The 24,190-nt window shown below is 34.4% G+C and overlaps 5 protein-coding genes across 5 annotated transcripts; all 5 read left to right on the forward strand.

Annotated features, from left to right (window-relative positions):
• The first annotated feature begins 3,064 nt into the window (after positions 1 to 3,064).
• On the forward strand, positions 3,065 to 4,729 carry LOC132041219 (blue copper protein 1a-like). The gene is made up of 2 exons (XM_059432058.1): positions 3,065 to 3,554; positions 4,044 to 4,729. Exons 1-2 carry the CDS (start codon positions 3,392 to 3,394, stop codon positions 4,379 to 4,381), a joined length of 501 nt encoding a protein of 166 aa, XP_059288041.1. The 5' UTR covers positions 3,065 to 3,391; the 3' UTR covers positions 4,382 to 4,729.
• A 1,911-nt stretch (positions 4,730 to 6,640) lies between these two features.
• Positions 6,641 to 7,728, forward strand: LOC132039623 (blue copper protein 1a-like). The gene is made up of 2 exons (XM_059430121.1): positions 6,641 to 6,856; positions 7,307 to 7,728. Exons 1-2 carry the CDS (start codon positions 6,694 to 6,696, stop codon positions 7,606 to 7,608), a joined length of 465 nt encoding a protein of 154 aa, XP_059286104.1. The 5' UTR covers positions 6,641 to 6,693; the 3' UTR covers positions 7,609 to 7,728.
• Positions 7,729 to 7,940: 212 nt separating this feature from the next.
• LOC132039397 (mulatexin-like) lies at positions 7,941 to 8,318 on the forward strand. The gene has a single exon (XM_059429883.1). It carries the CDS (start codon positions 7,941 to 7,943, stop codon positions 8,316 to 8,318), a length of 378 nt encoding a protein of 125 aa, XP_059285866.1.
• Positions 8,319 to 11,828: 3,510 nt separating this feature from the next.
• Positions 11,829 to 12,923, forward strand: LOC132039399 (stellacyanin-like). Its single transcript, XM_059429885.1, has 2 exons — positions 11,829 to 11,975; positions 12,612 to 12,923. The coding sequence occupies exons 1-2, from the start codon at positions 11,829 to 11,831 to the stop codon at positions 12,921 to 12,923; spliced, it is 459 nt and encodes a 152-aa protein (XP_059285868.1).
• A 2,761-nt stretch (positions 12,924 to 15,684) lies between these two features.
• Positions 15,685 to 23,867, forward strand: LOC132039853 (B-type cell cycle switch protein ccs52A-like). The gene is made up of 10 exons (XM_059430388.1): positions 15,685 to 16,297; positions 18,066 to 18,188; positions 18,305 to 18,409; positions 19,305 to 19,484; positions 19,583 to 19,645; positions 19,737 to 19,931; positions 22,839 to 22,940; positions 23,064 to 23,126; positions 23,247 to 23,315; positions 23,426 to 23,867. The coding sequence occupies exons 1-10, from the start codon at positions 15,773 to 15,775 to the stop codon at positions 23,477 to 23,479; spliced, it is 1,479 nt and encodes a 492-aa protein (XP_059286371.1). The 5' UTR covers positions 15,685 to 15,772; the 3' UTR covers positions 23,480 to 23,867.
• Positions 23,868 to 24,190: the final 323 nt, after the last annotated feature.

Here is a 24,190-nt window from a genome sequence, read left to right on the forward strand (position 1 = left end):
CGTTATCCCAATCAAGTGGATGTTAGAGAAAAGACTTACTCTCGCAAGTGCTCGACATGTAAGCAATTTGGGCATGATAAGCGTTCATGTGGGCAAAACTCCCGTGATAGCAGCACATGTGGAAGTAGAAGAGTGTCTAGAATTTGATTTTTTTTTAAGTATATTGTAATTTAATGTATTTCGTTGCTAATGGAATGAAATATTTTTCAATTATTATGAACCTCTCGTATTGGATGAATTATTTTTAAATATTATATTTATTTTTGCGTGAGTTCAATTCTTATTCTTCCCCATTCAATCTTCACTTTACTTTGATTACCCAATATTTAATAGAAAATTTAAAACACATAAAATATAGTGAAGTTGTTCTCCCTTAATGTGCTGGGAATGCTTAAATCTAGAGCAACCTGGGGCAAGTGCACAGAAAGCTGATTTGAGGTATCATTATTAATTAAGTCACAGTTGAAGAACATAAAGTAATTTTGTAAGTTTAGCCGTTTCAAAATTAACTTTATACTTGGATGCCTGAAGTTGAAAAATTTGCGTATGAGAGTTACCGTATTCAAATTTATATGTCCAAAGTTAGACATTCACGTCTAGAGTTACCCAAATTGTCTTAAATTTGCATATATAGGACATAGGTCGGGTGAGGTGGCGCTTTCTTATACAAGCATTAGTATTTATCTTTTTTCTCAAAATTTTTTCTTTTTCTCTAATTTTTAAATTTTAGTTAATAATCATGAAAAGGTGTCTCAAGACATTAATTCAACCGTCACTACCAACAGAGACATCACTCCTCCTTTTAGTTTCCTTACATACGGCTCCTTGCCTTCCTCTTTTTCATTTCTAGATCAAAGTCCTTTCATTTTTGTGCCATTATTTTATGTTCATGGTCATGTGAAAGGGTGAAAAAATAGGCATAAAACCCCTCCGATAAATTTTCAAAATGACAAGAATGGTGGGACTGAACAGAGAACAACGTGCTGTGAATTTCCTCCCAGAGATCTGTAATCCAAGGGGTTGCCCTCTCTCCTTTGTACTTTCTTCAACCAAATCTTAGCATGACACCCTTCCCCATTCTTTTTTCACCATTGTGGTCCTCTCTCTTTCTCCTGTTTTCTTCCCTTTCAATTTTTTCATATTTTTTCCTTTTTTCAATCTATCAATGTGTTGTTTCTGCATTTATCCTTATTTTTTCATTTTTCAATTATTGTTGCTTATTTGTTTGTCATGTATCTTTTTCCAAGCAGTTGCAACTTTTACTGTAAACAAATTCGACACAACTTTTAGTAGCATTAATTTTCTTTTCAAAAGCAATCTAACTACCGTCGCTGTTACTATTGGTCCTGGTTTAAGCGTTTCTGCAAAGTAAGTTTTTATTCAATCTTCTTCTTTAGCAATTTTTATTTCTTTTCTTCTCTTGATTTCTATTTTTTACCTATTAAGGTCATAAGGGTGTTCGTTTGGCAAGGCTATAAGGGCGCGGGGTAAATATTTCTCTTTCAATTTCTTTTGTTTAAATTCTTCCCTCTATTTTTAGTTTACATAATCTAGCATATATAACACCATCTTATATAGTTCAATAATTCTACATTACAGGCAACAAAATGTACCTATTGTCATGTACTATATGACCGTCCCGCCAATACAGAAATAAGATCCGAAGGAGAATTTAAGTAAAACTATGAAATCGAGGTTGATTTCCATAAAGAAGAAAACATGAAGGAAAAAAAAAAAAAAAAAAAAAAAAAAAAAAGGAGAAACAGAGGTTTTCATTACTAGAGCTTATCAATGAGTTAAAATATATCTAACCAGAACATTATTGCTAACAAAACCAATGACTAATTATCATAATTAACGACTAGATTACTTGTATCCAAAGCTCAAAAGCGAGAAGGGAATAAAGAAATATTTAAATTAGCATGACCGCTAAAAAAAGGTAAGGATTTAAACCAAGTGAAGTGTATTAAGGATGATTCTCAACAAGTTTTGACAAGAGATAATGAGATCAAGGAGAAACAAAGAGATTATTCTGATTAATTGTTCAATTCAAGAGAATAATTTTTCCTCTATTAATAAATATTATCGGTGTTTATATCAAATCATATTTAATAACTTACCATGACTAAGTAATTTAATGAAGCGAGAATACATTACTTGACCATAATCAAGTAAGAGAAATGTAACTTGAAATTAGAATTAAACAAAGAAGAAAAATACAAATATTGACCCGAAATGATTGTGTTTTGAATTTCTTTCCAAAGTAGTCTTACATTATATACTTGGTTTCACTTTTCGTATTATATTTTTCTTTAGCTCAATTATTTTTATAAAAAAATCAAATTAATCAGTTCAGATGTTGACCGCGCGAAGCGCGGATACATTAACTAATTGCTTATACAAGCATACTTTAGACATTTGTATTTTAAATTTGGCTTAGAAGGCCAATAACTGAAAACTAATAGTGAAAAAAGCATTACATATACTTGTATCCGCATAGCAATCCGTGCCATAAAGCTTTGTTATGATCAATAATGAGCAAAGCTTTTCTTACTAGAAGAAGAAGTAGAAGAAGCGGAGAAGGAACATAAAATTTGTCTAAAGTTTGTCAAACCGGCTATAAATTAATTAAGTTTTTAAAAACAAAACTGAATATAACTTAAATAATGGGATAAAAACTAGCACCAAATTCAATTCCTACCAACAAGCTCAATGAACAATTTTGTAAAACAACCCCTCTTGTGGCCACTATTTAAATTTTGTGCTTGATTTAAAAAGTTATGTAAACAGAACTCATGCACTACACATAAAAGAACTAGTAGAATTTTACGCTATCGCGTCCACATTTTTGTAGAAGGAAACAACACTAGAATAGATATATTTGACCAAGTCATTGTGCATATTACCAAATTAGTTCTTATGTTTCGTTCTCGAGAGTCATTAATCTTCAAAGTTAAATTGGCTTAAGATCAACTCAATAGTTACAATTAAAATCTAGATATTCAAAAGTTATACTAAAAGTAATATAACTTGCAATTTTTCTCATGTTAATTTGAAAAAAAAAAATGTATTTTAAAGTATTGGTCAAAGTTTATATAATTTGACTCTCGAGAAGAGAAACATGACAACTAATTTGGACACAGAAAGTAGTACTAATAAATTTAGACAACGTTATTCTTTAGGCAAATGACCATGCCAAATCGCACAAAATTAGTCAATGCAGGCATTAGCCGGCATGCCTTCCCAATTTTAACATCCTATAAATACGCTACTAAACATGCAACCCTTCAAATCATCCAGCTTATTAACAAATATTCTTAGCTATACAATAGTTAATCAAATTATTTAAGAAAGCTTTCAAAAAGCAGTAGCTACCACAAGTACATTCCAAATGGCATTGAGAGCTTTGTTGATTGCACTTGCTGTTATTAGCATGGTTGTTTCTCCAGCTATGGCAACTGAGCATTTGGTTGGGGATGATCAAGGCTGGAAGGTCAACTTTGACTACAATAAATGGGCTGAGAGCAAAGAGTTCCATGTTGGAGATAAACTCAGTATGTTATATATTTAGCTTTATTTTTAATTTACGTACTAACTTGCATTATTTTTAATGTTATCAGTTACAAAAATTTTATGGATCACTCTTAATAATTACTTGTAATATCTCTTAAGTGACTTGATGGTTAATGTTGAAGCCAGGAATTTATATAAGGGTGAAGATAGTACCACAATGTTATACTTAGGATTTGAACGTGCATGTGGCCAAAAGCAATTTTTGAACCCCTTTGTTACTACACTAAAGAAAATTTACAATTTTTTGACGAAGAAAATTCAATTGGACCGGGCGCCTTACCTAATTCCGACATTCTTTTAGGCTGGCAGTGTAGTAAAGTTAATTAAGATAGCTCTAGTACATATATATTATGCCTTAGTACTGTTAATTTCTTCGACCTATTAGTACTGTTTCTTCGACCTATCTAAAAGCTAATGGTAATGCACAAAAACAATGTTTAATTAATTGCTTCTTTTTGTTGTCGGTGCAGTTTTCAAGTACAAGGAAGGAGTTCACAATGTGTACAAAGCAGATTTGACTGCATTCCAAAATTGTGCACCAGGTGCTAATGTTGAACCCTTAACTACTGGAAACGATGTGATTGAACTGAAATCTACTGGGAAAAAATGGTACTTGTGTGGAATAAAAAACCACTGTGATCAAGGCATGAAGGTTGCCGTTAACGTTCTGCCAGAAGTACTGGGAGCTCCTTCTACTGCACCTACAAGTCCCCCTGGCTCATCATCTGCTTTTGGAATTAGTCCTAATTCTATATTTGTTGCTATGATGATTGCTGCATTTGCCATGTTCTTGATCATCATTGCTTAAGAATATTGGGGCAGATGGTTCTTTATTTGTGTCTGTTGTTTGGTTAATTAATTCTGTCATTTTTGTTCTTTCCGTGCACTTGAAATTTTTTCCATTAATTCAACATTTGTAATAGCAAATTCGGAGTATTTAATATATGGTCGTGAGCTCAAGTTAGCGCTATTTCGTCTCATGATCAGTAGTGTTTCCAATGTCACTAAGGTCCTCTGCATTTTCCCGGATTTTTTTTTTTTTTTTTTTTTTTTTTAAGATTTTCCTTTAAAAGAAAACTATTACTGTATCATCCTACTGCATATTGCAAAACATGCATCAATCCAGCAACAGCCTTGTTGCTTCAACTTTAAGATGTTTTTTAGCCCTGTTGACGGAACCAGACACGAAAACAAAGTCCAATGCAAGAAGTTACGCACACTAATGGTATATACCATTAAATTACCTATAGTAATAAGTAACTCATCAGAAGAAATTTGGTACAATAATCTAGAAAATAGAATAATATCTGTTATCGCCAATTAAATGTATTAATAGTATAATTTGTTTTACATTATTAGTGTATACAACAACGTACCCAGTATAAATCCACCAGGTCGGGTCTGGAGAGGGTAGAGTGTATGCAAATCTTACCCCTACCTTATAAAACTTCTTGCAATTCCAGTTGAACTCGCCACAAAGCCAGTGTTGCTTTCGTGGGATCAACTGCTCGATTTCGATATGGAACTGGATACGTATATTATTAGTGTATATCACTTAAATTCATTTAATAATAGTATGGTTATTGTCAGCAAATGTCCTAGCAATTAAGCAGAGAAGGTTGCAATGTATAGTTAGCGAGTTCAATTATGGTTATTGTCAGCAAATGTCCTAGCAATTAAGCAGAGAAGGTTGCAATGTATAGTTAGCGAGTTCAATTTGTTGGCATTATTAACCCTTTGTAATTGCTAATGCAAAAATAAGGAATTCCTTGTGAGTCCCTTTTTTCACCTACTCTTTTGCCTTCTGTGAAAGGCTGAAAGTCCCAAAGAGGAAGATGGAAGTCATTTTGAGCACTCCATATACAAATTTCTTACCGGATTAGTTAGAGTTTCCTCCACTTGTGTTGAGTTGAAACCACACTCACGCGCCACCTCTGAAGTCCGTCTGGCTCGGCTCGTGACACGTGGCACGTGACTCATGCATGATGTGGCTTTAAAATTTTTCCTGGCTGATTTCTTCAGCGTGTAACTGCTCCAGAAAATATCCTGTAATAGTCGTTAAAATTTCTATTATAGTTCCTCAAATCACTTCTGTAACAACTCATTTACAACCTTTTTTTCTTTTCTTTCTGTAACAGCTATGCTAAATTCTATAACAACTCTCAGTCCTCTTGTAGCTGTTCCAGCAGTTTGGCCTATAAAAGCAACACCCTTTTGTGAAATCATCACACACTGAAATCCTTTCATTCTCTCTACTTTTCAATTATGTTTTTGGGCACTTGTTTTCTACAAACTCTAAACTTCCGACCACGAGTATATGTGTTTGGTAGTGTTGTGGAACCTTATAGAGCCAGTCTTAACGATTTGCATCCTAGTCATGCCAAAATCTCTTTCAAGGCAATGTTCCCGCCAACAGTATTTTAATCGATAAACTTTTCCAGTTTCTCAATTTATTCATTGTCGATATGATACTAGTAACACTTTTCCTACGCAACTAAACCTATTATTATTTACAAAAAAAACATAAATATAGATGTGAAATATCACTAATATTAATGAATATTAAAATATGATTAACCTGTAATTGTGGAAATGCATAGGCTTCAATGACAATTAAGAACAAAGGCTAAAGCGAGCAAGTTTAATTAATCCTGAATATCGCATGTGCTAGCAAGAAAGATCTGTCTCTCTTCTTCTCGTCTATTCTTTTTCTTATCATCAATATATGTAAATTACGGTGCCATGCAAAAATGAAGAAAACTCTGTCAAGTTTACAAATTAACTTTGTAGATGGGGTGAGACCAAACGTCATAAGGTAGAAGGAAATGGTCAATCAATCAAACAAATACTTGACCAGGTCATTGTGCACAATTTCTACATTTCCAAATACCAAAGTCGCATTCTCTATATATGATTAAAAATCAGATTGCGTTACTCTTTAGGCAAAATGTACTTGCCGTCATTAGCCTGCTGATCACTTCCCAATTTTAACATCCCATAAATATGTAATCTTCCTACATGCAACCCTTCAAAACATCTAGCTTAACAAACATTCTACAACAAATAATAAAAAATTAAGAAAGCTTTCAAAAGTAGTAGCAATAATAAATTAAATTCCAAATGGCCTCGAAAACTTTCTTGATTGCACTTGTTGTAGTTAGCATAGTTGTTGCTCCAGCTATGGCAACAGAGCATTTGGTTGGGGATGATCAAGGTTGGAAACTCAAATTTGACTACAATGCATGGGCTGAGAGCAAAGAGTTCCATGTTGGAGATAAGCTCAGTATGTTATTTATCCTCTTCCTGTAATATTCTATGTTATGCCTTCATTTTTTATAAGGACATATAAGGAATCTTAGGATTTACTTATATATTTTACATTAAAAGTGCAAACATAAAAGATTACATTATCAGTGTATTTTAATCTATTGTAGCAGGTAATTTGTCCATTTTTTCATGATTCTAATCCACTTTTTATGAATGATTACAGGTAATAATCATTTTTTAAATAACGTGATAGTGCAAAAAAGTTCTTGCACTATCAATGTAGTTTTACTTGATATAATAGTTTACTTACCATAAATTACAGGTTACCAAATCATTCTTGTAACAGAATATTACTTGCAATTTATAAGTAATCTGATAGTGTAAAAAATCTTAAAGTTGTCAATATGTAGAAGTTAAACTCGCTTAATTTTGGGAATCATAATGAACAAAACTTTTGTGGGTGCAGTTTTCAAGTACAAGGAAGGAGTTCACAATGTGTACAAAGCAGATTTGACAGCCTTCCAAAACTGTGCACCAGGTGCCAATGTCGAACCCTTAACTACTGGAAATGATGTGATTGAGCTGAAATCTCCAGGGAAGAAATGGTACTTTTGCGGAATAAAAAACCACTGTGATCAAGGCATGAAGGTCGCCGTTAACGTTCTGTCAAGTTCCCCTGGCTCATCAGCTGCCTTTGGGATTAGTCCTTCCAAATTAGTTGCTATGATGGTTGCTGCATTTTCCATGTTCTTGATCATCATTGCTTAAGACTATTGTTCTTTGGTTAATTAATTCTGTTATTTCTGTTCTTTTCGTGAACTTGAATTTTTTTTTCCATTATTTCAAAATATGTAATAGCAAATTCGGAATATTAAATATTTGAATGGGCGCTTAATTTACGCATACTATCAGGGCCTTTACAACAAGTAATCTGTCTTATTTTCAATATTACAAATCCCATATTACACTTTGCTTTTGTTTGAGTTACCTGAGTCAATATATTATAGGTGACAAACAAGTTTTATATATAAAAAAAAAATGACACAAGTTAATTATTATTATTGAGTAGGGGCCGGGCGACTCTTTTGAGATTAATGTTAATGACACTAATTTTAAAAGCCCCAAAATTTTGTTATTTACAGAAAGCCCCTATCTCCCTCCCACACCCCTCCGCCACCACCCACACTCCTCCTCCGCCACCACCTCCTTCGCCTCCTCCACCATCACTATCACCTCCTCGGCCACCACCTACTTCGCCTCCTCCACCACAACCACCACCTCCTCCTACTCCTCCGCCACTGCCTTTGCCTCTTTCTCCACCTGCTCCGGCTCCTTCGATTCCTCCTCCAGCTTCTTACCCTCGCTTTCCACCATTGATCACCTTTTGCAGAAAATCCAACAACTTCGTTTATTGTGGTAACAATTATCGAATTTGTTGCAACAACTCGATAAATACTGAGTTGCAACAAATTTCGTAGTTGTTGCTATAACTATCGAAGTTATTGCAACAAATTTCAGTAATTGTTGCAACTTCTAAAATTAGTTTATTGGATTTTCTGCAGTATTTCTTTCGTCTTGAATTTATTTTTTCAAAATTTCTCCACAAAATTTTCACTATCAAAAACAAAACAGTTCGTAGTATAAGGAAAAAAGAAGAAGAGGAGAACAAGAAGAAGATGCCATAAAAAAGATGAAGATGACGACGAACAAGAAGGAGAAGATCAAACTAAAAAGAAGAGAAGAAGAAGTGAAAAAATGGCAGAGATCAGAAAGAAGAAAGAAGAGAAGGAAAATTAAGTTGAAAAGGTAAAGAGGAGAGGGAAAATTTAAATTTTGAAATTCAAAAGTACGCAGCAGGAAGTTTTTTTCAAAAAATTCAAAATTCTAATCTTACCCCAAGTTATTAATTGTTATAGTCAGGCCCATATTTCATTTAATCTAAGTTGACCAACTCAAAGTCACCTTTGTTAATTCAAACTCTTAGAGATACCCTGGGTTTCATTTCTCTCGAGCGATCTCAAAGTGTGAAAAAAAAATGGCAGAATACCCTAAAGCCCCCTAGATTTAACACGTTTCATTTAAATCTCCCTTAAGCTATACCTGGTCCTAATTGCCCTCTATACTGGATTTTTCTATAATCGTTACCCTCTCAAATAATAATTGGTTCTAATTACTCCCTGTACTTATTTTTTCTATAATCATTACCCTTCTCAATAGGGAAAAAGGGAAAAGGAGAAAAAATTGGAAGTTGTATTTTAATGGAAGATATATGGAAGGAGATAAGGAAATAACCGTTGGAATGACTAACTATAAAAAGAAATGGTATTTTAGATTTTTTTACACATCATATTAATATGATGTGGCTATTATTTTTTACACTCTCACGCGTCAAACGTCATTTGAAATCACTTAAATTATAGAAAAGCAAAGTACTGGGGGGTTATTACTTATAATTGAGACCAATTATTATTTGAAGGGGGGTAACGACTATAAAAAAGTCAAGTACATGAGGATAATTAAGACCAAATATGACTTAAACAGGATTTGCATAAAACATATCAAGTTTAGGAGGTTTTTAGGTATTTTATACGACTTAAACCCATAACCATTTAATTTCAAGAACAATGCTGAAGTTCCTTCGCTGGAAAAATAATCTGCTTAATTAGCGGAAATGCTTTCAACAAATTAAGGAAGAACTAGAAAACAGACGGTTGATTCGCCTTTTAATTCATATTGCACAAATAGGATATTTCATAAATAGGATAAAAGTGTATCACAAGTTCAGATCTCACGTGTGACACTCTAGTAGATACCACCACTTGCCAGTGCAAGAATTGACTGAGAGCAAAGAGTTCTATATGTTGGAGAGATACGCTCGGTATGTTATTTAGCCTCTTCATATATACGATAAAGTTTGTTTCATTTGCTGTGGCACTCTGTTTTTTAATCAGTTTCAAAAGAATGATATTTGTTAATGGCCAAAGTCATAGATGGACCCCTGAACTTGTCCTGATTTTCCATCTAGATCCCCCAACTGAAACGTTGACCATCTGAACCCCCGAACATAAGATAAACTATGCCATTTGAACCCCCTCGTGCCAGCTGGCACACGCGTGAAGCTCCTTTGCTTTAAACAGAGCGTGAGAGACATTTTTTTCTTTTTTTGAATTTTTAATCATTAAAAATTAATTTTAACAAAAACTCTATTTTAAAATCTATTTAAATAATTAAAAAAATTGAAAAACCCAACTCATCCTCTCCGATAGCCCACTTCACCGCCGCCACTGCCGCCGCTGCCTCCTCTGCCGTCGCCGCTTTCTTTCTTTAAATTTTTAATCATTAAAAATTAATTTTAACAAAAACGCTATTTAAATAGATTTTGAAGCAGCGGCGGCGGGGGGCGATGGCGGCGGTGGTGGGAGATAGCGATGGCGATGTGATGGCGCGGCAGTGAAATGGGCTATCAGAGAAGATGGGTTGGGTTTTTCAATTTTTTTTAATTATTTAAATAGATTTTAAAATAGAATTTTTGTTAAAATTAATTTTTAATGATTAAATATTTAAAAAAGGAAAGCGGCGGCGGCGGGGAGGAGGCAGCGGCAGCAGTGGCGGCGGCAAAGTGGGCTATCGGAGAGGATGGGTTGGGTTTTTCAATTTTTTTTAATTATTTAAATAGATTTTAAAATAGAGTTTTTGTTAAAATTAATTATTTTTGTTGACATGGCTTATTTTAAAAAAAAAAAAAACAGGTAACATGACATGACTCCATGTCACTGGTCTATTTTTCCATGTCACAGCAAGTGAGCTTCACGCGTGTGCCCAGCTGGCACGAGAGGTTCAAATAGCACATTTTATCTTATGTTCGGGGGTTCAGATGGTCAACATTTCAGTTAGGGGGTCTAGATGGAAAATCAGGACAAGTTCAGGGGTCCACCTATGACTTTGGCCTTTTTTAATTGAGATATTATCTAATTTTACCTAAGTATACTGTTTTTGTAGCCATAAAAATGTAATGGCATATTTAAGAACATACGTTTTAATACTTTCTTGTCTCAATTTAACTGTCTTAGTTTGACTAGACAAGAAGTTTAAGAAACAAAGGGAGACTTATGAATCTTGTGGTCTTAAATCAAAGATGTGTGTAGTCCTTTAAAGATGTTATACAAACAAGTATGACTAACTCAAACTTTCACACATCATATTGTTGCGACACCTCAATATTATACATAGTTTAATAATATTTATATAATCTTAAAAAATTACTCCCTCCGTCCCATAATAAGTGTCACCATAGCCAAAAACATGCATATTAAGAAACCAATGATGAAGTGTAAAGTTTACCAAATTACCCTTATGTAAAAAAAAAATATTTTTTCCTCTTGATGATTAGAGCATGCACAAGCAGTTCATCTTTTGACATTGGGAATCCAACCATCATCATTTAGAGTACTACTACTTCTTTTGCCTCTTACTAATCTTATCTTCCATTGGCTAAAACTTTCATTTTCACATGAAACCCAAAATTTGACATTGTGAATCCAACTTTTGGCCTTGAATAAAGAAACTAGTCATTTTTTGTCCAAGGGCAAAGATGAAAAAAACTAGTCAATATATGCATTGGTATCCTAAGGTGAAACTTATTATGGGACAAAAAAATTTGGCTAAGGTGACACTTATTATGAGACGGAGGGAGTACTTCACCAAGTCATTGTGCACATTTCTACATTTCTCTCTTACTTAAAAAAAAAAAAAACCGCATTCTCTATACATTAATATAGTCATAAATTCAGATTGCGTTATTCGTTAGGCAACTGGCCTTGCTAAGTAGCACTACTTAAGTATATGCCGCCATTAGCCGGCTGAGTTCCCAATTTTAAAATCCTATAAATATTCCCTTCTACATGCAACCCTTCAAAACATCCAGCTTAACAAATTAACATTCTATTTTTCAAATAAGGAAAGATTTCAAAAGTAATAATAAGATCCAAATGGCCTTGATAGCTTTCTTGATTGCACTTGTTGTTGTTAGCATGGTTGTTGCTCCAGCTATGGCCACTGAGCATTTGGTTGGGGATGATCAAGGTTGGAAACTCAACTCTGATTACAATAAATGGGCGGAGAGCAAAGAGTTCCATGTTGGAGATAAGCTAAGTATGTTATTTATCCTCTTCTTATATTGTACTTTATACCTTAGTTTTTACAGGAGTTCCGTCACTACGCTTACTTTTAATTATCTTTTAAGTGACTTCTAGTTAATGTCGGAAAGAGAAATTTATATAAGGGCATATTCAAAAAGACACTACAATATTATACTTAGGATTCGTTTGGATTCGAATCTGTGGCTAAAGCAAGTTTTGAATAGTAAAAATTTACCCGCATCGGATGTTTACGTCAAACCAATGCTAACTTACTATAGTTAAGTCATTTAATGAAGTGAAAATATACCTTAATCAATCATGATTAAGTGTTAGTTGTGTCACAAAAAAAGACTCCTTTTTTTTTCCCTCTATTCATAGCATAATTTTCGACAAAGATATTTCAATTGATTACCTTATAATTAATTCCAATCAAACTCTGTCACGTCTGTTGATAGTGAAAAATTCTTTTACACTTTTGACGTATAGAAGTTGAACTCTACGCATGTTATGCTTTCGTGTTTCTTTAACCTTCAAAAAGCTAACAATACAAAATAAAATAAAATAAACAGGGTTTAATTTTGGTGTCATATATAATCTTTTTTTTTTTTTTTTTTTGTGAGTGCTGTTTTCAAGTACAAGGAAGGAGTTCACAATGTGTCTAAAGCAGATCTAATATCCTTCCAAGATTGTGCACCATCTACTACTGTTACATCCTTCAATACTGGAAATGATGTAATTGAATTGACATCTCCGGGCAAGAAATGGTATTTTTGTGGAATAAGAGGCCATTGTGATCAAGGCATGAAATTAGCCATTAATGTTTTGCCAGTTGAAGTGGGATCTCCTAATTCAAGTCCCCCTGCCTCATCAACTGCCTTTGGGATTAGTCCCAATTATAAATTTATTGTTGCATTATTTGCTGTGTTCTTGATGATCATTGCTTAAGAATATTGGAGCAGCTAGCACTTAATATGTGATTCTTTCTTTAATTTATGCCTGTTGTTTGGTTAGTCAATAAGGTTTATTTTCTTCCTTTCCATTTCATGGACTTGAGATTGTTTGTGGTTTCGCATTTGATTTAATTTGACTAAGATATTATTGATCATTCGTTTTGGAATATAGTCCTCTTTCCTAGCTACTCATTATGATTTCTGTGTGTAATTAATTTTTCAACCCTTAAACTAGGGGCCTTGCAGAATCAATTCGTCATAGTGGTGTTTCTACCTAGGATTATCTAAAATATAAATAAGTTATTAATGACAAGAAGAAATCAAGAAATAACCCTTCACGTGCGAAATTATAGAAGATACCCTTCTAATATTGACACTAATAATACGTAAGTGTAACAAAATCTTCAGACAATTACTTAGAGTTCCTAGAGCTCCTAGTAAGGCTTGTTGAAGAATTCGTTATCAGTCTTGATTAATCATCCTTTGTTGTCCAAACTGAACTGTTTCGTTTTTATAGTTTTTAATTCTTCCAAAGTCTTATAAGTTGAAATTATTTCCACAATGTACGTACCTTATCCCCTCTAAGATCTTGAAGGAAATGTGTTGTTATCAATTTTCAATTTTCAATTCATTCACAATTAGCTCCTTTTTTCATATGGTACTCGAGATCATTAATCTAATCAAGACCTTTAATTACCTCTATTGTTTGCAAAAATATACTGCTAATTTGACAAGAACATTTTTGGAAAATTTTAGGAGGAAAAAAACAGGATTTATTGGCTTAAAAAATAGACTTCGTCCGTTTCAATTTATGTGGTACTTTTTGTTTCATGAGAGTTAATTTGAATAATCTTTGAAGCTAAATTGGACTAGATTAACTCAGCATTTTAAAATTAAAATTTAGATATTAAAAAACTATATGAAAAATACTTATAAGTTACAATCTGTCTCATGTCAATATGATTGAAAAAATACATTTTAAAATATATGTCGAAGTTTACATATTTTGAATCCTAAAAAACGAAAATTGTCACGTAAATTAGTATAGAGGACATATCAATTTATTAGGTAAAAATAAAAGTCGGTTACTTTCCTAATAGGAAAGCACACGTTTTACCATGTTGTTTGTTACCTTTGAATTGGTTCACAATTGGGAACAAACAAAACTACAAAATTCACTCGTAATAATTAACAAAGGGAAAGAATACGAGACGGTGCTTACAAAATTAAACTCTTTATATGGGACCCACAAAATTTCCCGCAAAATCCAAGTTCTGTTACTATTTCTACCGGGAAAAATTTATTCCCCTTGCTGGACTTGATTAATCGCCTTTTCTGTTCAAATTGATTTTCTTTTTTTGTTGTAATTTTCTAATTTAAAGTTTTATAAGTTGAGTTAATTGAATTTAATTTTTCTCCACAAGTACAATACAATGTACCTTATTGTTTATTCCCTCTAAGATCTTGAATGAAATCAGTATGTTGTTATAAATTTTGACTTCACTCACAATTAGTTTCTTTTTTCTTGTGGTAATTAATCTAATCAAGACATTTAGTTATCTCTAATTTTTTGCATAAACATAATGCTAATTGGACAAGAACTTTTTTGGAAAAATTTAGGAGGAAAAAACCAGGATTTATTGGCTAAAAAGATATACTCCCTCCGTCTTAATTTATGTGTCACTTTTCATTTTACGAGACTTTAAAGCTAAATTGGACAGATTAACTCAATATTTTAAAAATTAGAATTTAATTATTCAAAAATTATATGAAAAATACTTATAAGTTACAATCCTTGTCATGTCAATATGATTTAAAAATACATTCTAAAATAGTTCAAAATTTAAATAGTTTAAATCTCGACAAATAAAAAGTGTCACATAAATTGAAACAAAGAGAATTTCAATCAATTAGGTAGAAATAAAATAAAATTTTGTAACTTTCCTAATAGGAAAGCACTCGATGTATTATGTTGTTGTTACCTGTGAATTGTTTCACAATTAGGAAAAGAAAAATTAACAACAAAGTGAAAATATATAAGACGGTGCTTCTAAAACAAAACTCTTTATATCGGACTCACAAAATTTCCCGCAAAGCCTTAAATTCTGTTATTATTTCTCCCGGCAAAAAAATTATTCCCTCAAAATAATATTTCCACTCTTAAGATCCCCTCTTCATCTTCTTCTTCCACATTCTAGGGTTTTCAACATTCCCCAAAGTGATCCTCTATGGAATACTCCAGCTCATGTACCATATCAAGTTAGCGTTCTTTGAATTTGAGTTCTAATTGAGATTAATTATGTAAATAATTCAATCATACTTGACTCCAGTTGCCAATTTAAAATAGTAATGCTTATTTTTTGTAATTAACTAATTTATCAAAATTTAATTTTTCTAACAGTGTAGCACTGTATAGAACTAAACCTTAAAGAGTCGTTGGGGTCAACTCGGCTATACTTCGGCAAAGCTCGATTGAACTCAAGCTTGATATTATAAAAGCTCGGTTGAGCGCGGCTCGACGCTTGGGGCAAGGAAAGGAAATCACACGCTGTGTTGTGTTGTGTTGTTGCCTTTAAAATAGGTTCACAATTAGGAAACAATGAAACTACAAAAAGCCACTCGTATAACAATTAACAAAAGGAAATAAAAGACAGTGCTTATTAAATAAAAAACTCTTTATATGGGACCCATAAAAATTTCCCGCAAAACCCAAGTACTGTTACTATTTCTCCCGGGAAAAAATATATATCATTTCCCTCTAAACAAAAACAAATATTCAAGAATCCCCTCTTCACCTTCTTGTTCATCCTTAGGGTTTTCAAGATCCCTTAAAATCAATCCTCTATGGAAACCCCTAGCTCAAGTTCCATGCACCCTCAATCACCCCCTAATCCCAAGACTCCATTAAAGTCTAATAATAATTTAATCCCAGGTTTAAATTCGTACCACCCTTCCCCATCTCGTTCAATTTACAGTGATCGTTTCATCCCAAGTAGATCTTCATCTAATTTCGCTCTTTTCAACTTACCATTAACCCCACATTCTTCATCAACCAAACAAGATTCTTCAACTAAACAAGATTCTTCTAATTCTACCAATGTGTATACTTCTCTTCTTCGTTCTGCCTTATTCGGGCCTGATTATGGGCCTGATTATTGCGGGCCACCTGTGACACCTGAAAAGAATGCTGTTGGTGTAAATGGGAGGGGTTTGAAGAGACCCAATTGCAATATTTTTCGGTATAAAACGGAGACGAATCAGCCTTTGCATTCTTTATCGCCTTTCGGGTTTGATGATCAGCTATCTGGTGTTAGTCTTAGCCCTTTTAAGCCTCCCAAAAAAAGGAAAGTTCCAAGATCACCTTATAAGGTAAGAAAAAACTGAATTTTTCTGATGACAAAAGTGATTAATATAAGGAGTAATAATATGGGCATGTTAAGTTTGGATTTCTGCTAGATGTCATTTGGTTCGAAGAAAAATAGTGATGGGATTGTTTATTATCGACTGTTTGGTTTGTTGTATTAAAAATAACATGCATTGCCTAATTTATAAAATAGTACTGAATTAAGGTGTATGAATAGCCAAATAGGGTGTATAAGTATTAGCCTTTGCATTCTTTATTGCCTGTTGGGGTTGATGATGATGATCAGCTGTGTGGTGTTGTTAGTCCTAGACCTGTTAAGATTCCCAGGAAAGTTCCAAGATCACCTTATAAGGTAAAAAAAAATTGAGTTTTTTATGTTATGATGATTATTGGTTGGATTTTTTGTGGGGATAGTGAAGTGGTTAATATAAGGAGTAATAATATGGGGATGTTCAGTTCGGATTTCAGCTACAACACTTAGGGGTCGTTTGGTTAAAAGACAAGTTATGCTGGCATTATTTATCATCGACTTGTTGTATTAAAAATAGCATGCATTGCATTATCAAGAACATTGCATTATCAAGAACAGTACTGAATAGGGTGTATCAGTATAAATATAGTACAGGTAAAAAGAAGTTGAGTTTTCTTTATGATGATTATTAGTAGTAGGATTTTTGTGTGGATAGTGAAGTGGTTAAGATAAGGAGTGTTAATTTGGGCATCTTAAGTTTGGATTTCAGCTACAACACTTAAGGGTCGTTTGGTTCGAAGACAAATAGTGATGGGATTAGTTATGCTGGCATTGTCGGTTATCAACTGTTTGGTTTGATGTATTAAATATAACATGCATTGCATAATTATAAAATAGTACTGAATAAGGTTCATGAATAGGGTGTAAGTATCAGCCTTTGCATTCGTTGTCGCCTTTTGGGGTTGATGATGATCAGCTGCGTGGTGTTGTTAGTCCTAGCCCTGTTAAGATTCCCAGGAAAGTTCCAAGATCACCTTATAAGGTGCAAAAATTGAGTTTTTTTATGATAATTATTATTGTAGTAGGATTTTTGTGGGCATAATGAAGTGGTTAATGTAAGAAGTAATAATGTGGTCATCTTAAGTTCGGATTTCAGCTACAACACTTAAGGGTCGTTTGGTTCAAAGACAAGTTATGCTGGAATTAGTAATGTTGAGAGTAGTTATGCTGGGAGGCATTATTTCATATTGACTGTTTGGTTTGTTGTATTAAAAGTTACATGCATTGCATTATCAAGAATAGTACTGAATAGGGTGTATAAGAATAGTACTGGTATTATTAATGCCATGGTTTACTATGTATAAGAATAGTACTGAATACAGTGTATAAGTAATATTGGTGTTAGTTGTACTAGGCTTAAATTTGCACCCAAACATTGTACTTAATTTTTAATCCAGCATTATTCTACTACCTAATACACCCTACCAAATGACCCCTTAGTGTCAGTTCGTTGTGACGGTGGAAAAGCTTATCCGGCAGACCGGCACCCCTACTTGTGGGACGTAGAGTAGGAATGACGTTTATTAGATGTTAATTCCCTCAGCAGCCACCTAAATCACCACCCTCTTTCCTTTTTCTTGTTTTTTTGGATCTTGATTATTCTCTGTTTAGGGTTCTATAAAGTTCTTATCTTGTGAGGTTCCCTTTTTAGTTTTTTTGTATTTTTTATTTTTCTTGCTTCAAGGTGAATTTTTATTGCCAGATGAGAAGGCTTATGTTGGTGCTTGAATGGTTCTTGCTAGGTACTGGATGCACCTGCGTTGCAAGACGATTTTTATCTAAACCTTGTGGACTGGTCTTCGCAGAATGTGTTAGCCGTGGGACTGGGGAGCTGTGTATATCTATGGCATGCATCTAGTAGCAAGGTGAGTCTTTCAGCTTCGTTATGTTTTCTTTGATGGAGATATTTATGTAATTTTTGCTTGACTAATGTATCTATCTGGCTGATAAACATAATTTAATTCTGTTGAATGCATAGCAGGTAGTGCAGTTGTGCGACTTGGGCATTGATGGTGATGTTAGTTCAGTCGGGTGGGCACAGCGAGGTACACATCTTGCTATTGGAACAAGTAATGGGAAAGTTCAGGTGTGGTATGCTTATTTTGTTCATCTTGTTTCCTGTTCTTATACGAAAAAACATTGTTAACACGATCCAATCACATATTCTCGAACAATTTTAGATTTTTTCTGCGGATTAATCCAGTAGTACACATCCTTGAGTCAAAAACATAATCTCTTTCAAACATGGTAGACAACGTAGGCTCTCTCAAAACCTTATTTAAAAAAAAAAAAAAAGAAAAATAGTCCCTCTCAAAAGAAAACTGCTTGTCCTACCTTTGGTGTACTGTTATATCCATAAAATACCTCAATCCCACTAAACTGCATTTTTATCTCGATCTTCTCTCTATATGTTAATTCTGTAAGCTAATTCTTTCCAATGAAATAAAGTAGCATAAAACTTGAAGAACTTGCTGAGGCTGTCGCGTTGCATTAGTTGGAATTTGCATATTTAGTTTGTTCTTTGGATATAAAAGAAAAACTTTTCCATACATTCATTGTGAAGTTGTCATATTGTGGTATATTATGAATGAAGTCTACTACAAAAGAACTTTACGACTGAAGATAAATTCCATGGAAAGAATTATTTGAATGCATGGGCTTGTTATCACAGTTGTTGTTCCATATTTTTCTTAAGCAAGACATGAGATTTAAAGCTTGTGAAGGAATAACTTTATAGCCAAAAAGCTTACAGTTGTTTCTTTTCATTCTCTCCTCTATCCCTTGAATTTGGGCGTCCTAAAGCTAACATTAGCTCTGTTGTTGGAATAAATTTGATCTTTGTTTTCCTTTATTCATGTGCAATCTATTGCATGGGACTCAGTTTTCTATTTGGACATGAAAATTTATTTAGATCCTCTCTCTGGGATGAAGAATACAATTGTTTATCTGGTTAACTGGTGTTTAAATCTCATTTGGCACAGTTATGGGATGCCTCACAAAGTAAGAGGATAAGAACAATGGAAGGGCATCGTCAAAGAGTTGGTGCGCTGGCTTGGAGCTCCTCCCAGTTGTCTTCAGGAAGCCGGGACAGGAGTATTCTTCAGCGTGATATACGAGCTCAAGAAGATTATGTCAGTAAGCTAAGTGGTCACAAGTCAGAGGTTAGACTTCCTTCTTGCTTCTCATCATTTTAACTCTTTTTAATCAGATCTTTTGGTTTACTTTTGCTTGCATCTTAATACCAACTACTTCTTTTCAGGTCTCTGGGCTCAAATGGTCTTATGATAGCCGTGAATTAGCTTCTGGTGGAAATGATAACAGAGTATGTGGTTAATTAGATACTTGCAAGATAATAATATTTTGCTCTCTTAGGCTCTTGGTTAACAGTTTCTCATATGAATTTTGATGACCAGTTATTCGTATGGAACAACCATTCAACACAACCTGTATTGAAGTACTGTGAGCATACGGCTGCTGTAAAAGCGATTGCATGGTCCCCCCATGTTCATGGGCTTCTAGCTTCTGGTGGTGGCACAGCTGATCGGTGCATTCGATTCTGGAACACAACAACTAATACACACCTCAGCTGCATGGACACTGGCAGTCAGGTATTTCCCTATTATTATACATATCAAATACCTCTTCTATATTTCTGCCTGTCTGAACTTTCCTCTTTAGCCCACCCCACATATCCTCTTCCTGTTTATTTGTTGATAATTTCCTTGCTCTACGGCCTTCTCCACGAATCTATTTTATTTCTGCACAAGACAAACAGCACTTTAGTTGTGTTATTGATAGTATAGACCCTCTACAGGTATAACATTAAAGAAAATTACACATCAGAATTGCATAAGCAGTTTCATCAGAACCTGAGGGATTTTCAAAGCCCTGGAAGACAATATCAAGTGTTTTTTTCCAGTTACACACCTGTTCCATTGATTGCGTTAAAGTTCCCAAACAACTAAGAATTGGTAGAGTTGCTGAAACTTCAGAAATCCTTGAATATGAACCAGACAAGGGAGGGCAAAAGAATATGGGATAGGGAGAGGGAAAAAGAAAGAAAAGAAAGGAGAGGAGGGGGGGGGGGGTGTGTGTGTGGAGCATCTCATTGTGAAGGAGGTCCTTAAAAGTAAATTCACTTCATGAAGTAGGGAAAGAACCAAGGAAAGATAAGCGAGCCAAATTAAAAGGCTTAAGTCATCGATGGCTCCTTAAAGTTATCGACAAAATTCACTTTGACACCTCAATCCAGCCTTTTATACCTATTAGACACTTCATCTTAAAAAATATGTATCTATTAAACACCTCTTCCAGACGTGGCACAGCAAGTGAAATTCATTTGCTGTTGAGTGCGTGAAATCAGTGTTATAACAACTTTTTTCATTTTTTTTCCAAAATATTCCTTTTTTTCTTCTTTCTTTTTAAAAAAAAAAAAAAAAAAATCTTTGACACACTCATCCAGTACCACACCCACCCAAGAGCCACCTACCCTACACCTCACACCCTCACCACAACCCCCACCCAGACCCCAATAAAATCAACTGATTTTGCTCGGACGGCCGCCGAAATGAAAAAAAAGGTGGCGCCGATTGGAGTTTTAGCAATTGCTGGTATCTTGTCCCCTCTAAATTATCTTTCTATGGGTGTTGATATTGAACAATATGAATTACCCATAGCTCGATTTTCTTTTTCCAATTTCTGGCAACATTTCCCTTTCTAAAAATTCAATAAACGCTTACTGCCTACAAAGAAAACTGAGGAACATAGTTCTTAGGAAAGTGAAGCACACCATGAGATTATCAATATTGGGTTTTCTGTGGATTAGGTTTTGGATTTGTTTTCCAACTTGAGTTGAGTTCATCCAAGTATTGTTATCCAGAGAGAATTTTTTTTTTTTTTTCCTGAGAAGAAGAAGGTGAGGACTGGTGGTTATGGAAGAAGGCTGCTGGTGGTTTTGTCATGGCCGATGAAAGGCTGTGCGTGATGGCTAGTTTCTGCTGGCCGCTGGTGGTTGTTTATGGCTGTGTTTGTGTACTGTAAGTGCAGGAGGTAGTGGCCATGGTGGCAAGGAGGAAAGTGGATGGTGGGGTCGACGGCGGGTGAATCATTCACTGTGAATGGGTGGTTTCAGGGGAAAGGAGGAGATTTTTTTTTTTTTTTGGGGGTGGGGGGATTAGTTAAATAGATCAAAACATAATTTTTCTTTTTTTATACTCAAAAATATTATTTTGGGCTAAAGTGCCACATGTCTTTATATAATTCGTTATTTTGCCACATCATCCGCGTGTGTTTTACACACACTTTAGTTTTTGACTAATTGTCAGACAAATGTTTAATAGGTAGGCATTTGTTAATATTGAAGTGTCTAATAAGTATAGGGTTGGGTTGAGGTGTCCAAGTTGATTTTTTGACAACTAAGTTTCTTGGAAAAAGAAATTGATGCTTGAAACACTCTTTTGCTCATTTATCTACTTCCTTTTTGCCTTCAAATTACTTATAAGGATTCGATTCAAATTAAAGATTACTGTAGTGGCCTATGTCATTACATTTAGGCATGGCTAACTCTGACATTTAGTTCCTCCCATAACATTTTATAGTATCAACAAATAGTAGATTAATTTGGAGTTATATACTTCACCAGAAATGCATTAGTTATGTCATCAAGGCTATTTTTTGCATTTGTTAGGTCATTATTAACTCCTGAAGGATTGGTTTTTTTTTTTTTTTTTTGCCTCATCTCCTGAAGGATTTTATGGATGAGAAAATTCCAAAGTACATTTTCATGCATCCACACTTACTGACTCTAGTTAAATTTGAAAAGAATACTTAATAGCTTGACTCTAGTTGATGAAAATACTTAATTATTAAGGGATTTCAAATTTTTAGGTAGGCGGTTAAAAAAAACTCACCCGCCTTGCCAGAATCGTTTGTAGTCGTAGGCGATATATACTGAAGGGGCCGTCGATGATTTAAGCCAAAATAGAGCTAATCAAAAGATTCGCAAGCTCACTAGGTTCAGTAGAAGAATTGGCACTAGGTTCAGTAGAAGAATTGGGAACTTTCTTATTACCTTTTTGAAGCCTTCCAGATAAATTCTGAGAACCTAGGAACTGCTGTTAGAGAAAATAAAAACAGCAAAAAGTGGTTTCATTCACAAATTAAGGAATTAAAAGTAAGACTTCCCCCATTTGTATACCTTCGGCTGGGAATTGAACTAGCGGCCTCACACGCAAAAAGACAAGGTATGCCTAATGGTTTATGTACCTAGAAAAGTTATGCCAATTTAGGTGCTTCATAGGGGAAGAGCTAGGATGAAAGGCACAGTGGGAAACAGAAACCAGCATCCAGATTCTTAAGACCTATAACTCCAGGAAATACAAGTACCCCAATAGCTTGGGGATATAGGCCGAAGGAGCTCAAAGAACATAATTTTCATTGGGATATATATGTTTGAACTAGTTTTGGCAAGTTTACTCCACCACTCATATGTACTAACTCATCCGGTACTGTGGCAGGTTTGCAATCTTGTGTGGTCGAAGAACGCGAATGAATTAGTCAGCACTCATGGTTACTCGCAAAACCAAATAATACTTTGGAGGTATCCTACAATGTCCAAGGTATTTCACCTAAGTTTTTGAAATGTTTCTCTGCAGGAAAAACATTATATGAACAGACATTATTTGTTAGACATACCATATTGTACTAGTTTTCATTATATGTTTTTTTCTCTATTATTGCAGATAGCTACTCTGACGGGGCATACATATAGAGTCTTATATCTGGCCATATCTCCAGATGGACAGGTAGCTGAGCAAAACTAGTTAATCGCATCTATTTCATCCTATTATCACTTAGTTACCGCAGCAGCAGCAGCTTTATTTTCTCTGCTTTGATGTTTCTAACTGGCATTATCCTCTTTGCAGACGATTGTGACTGGAGCAGGAGATGAAACACTTCGGTTCTGGAATGTATTCCCTTCTCCTAGATCTCAGGTAAAGCATATGTAAACCAATATTAACTTTCTATCTTATATGGTACCTTCATATTTATGGTTTTACAAAATGCAAAGACATCTCACATGTGAATGAAATTGGCTTTGCAGAACACCGAGTCTGAAATTGGGGCATCTTCTCTCGGCAGAACACATATTAGGTGACTCCGTTGTAATTATTTTTGAGTACCCATGAAAGTTGTTTATCATGAAGCACAAGCAATGAAGAGGAGCGTTTTGATCGATTGATGAGAGATACTTGTAACGGGAAAGAGTTGTAGGAAGCTGTAAAGCTTAATGTGCATCTCAATATTATGTATTAGTGATTATTTTGTGAATAGATCAAAGTGTACAGTTAGAGATGTTATTTATTTCTCATTAACATCTCTCGGGGCGTTGTGTAATATATAAGGAGCGTGGGGGGGGGGGGGGGGGGAAGGGAGTTCTTTTGTGAACATCCAATTTTACGCAAACTTGTGATCTCTTGTAAATAAGGTTTTTCTTGTTTGTTTTCTCCCTTCTGATTCATTGCTACAAACTGAATACTGAACAAGCTATAAGAGTATAGCATTAAATAGATGTGAAAGGAAGGAAATGAAAGCAAATAATCAATGATAATGGAAGGCAACTGAGCTGCTGTGCTTTTTTTCACAGGTGTTGGAAAAAAAAAGAAAAAAAAAAGTGATACAATCATGGTCCGAATCCTATAGTTGATAGTCTATTGGAAACAACTTCTCTACCCTACAAAGGTAGGGTAAGGTCTGTGTACATTCCACCCACCAGACACCACTTGTGGAGTCACACTGAGTATATTATTGTTGATGTAATCATGGTTCGGGGGACAAAGCTTGTATTTAAGTTGGGAGGTGTAAAGGG

This window comes from Lycium ferocissimum, chromosome 12 (assembly GCF_029784015.1).
Source record: "Lycium ferocissimum isolate CSIRO_LF1 chromosome 12, AGI_CSIRO_Lferr_CH_V1, whole genome shotgun sequence".
Classification (NCBI taxonomy): Eukaryota; Viridiplantae; Streptophyta; class Magnoliopsida; order Solanales; family Solanaceae; genus Lycium; species Lycium ferocissimum.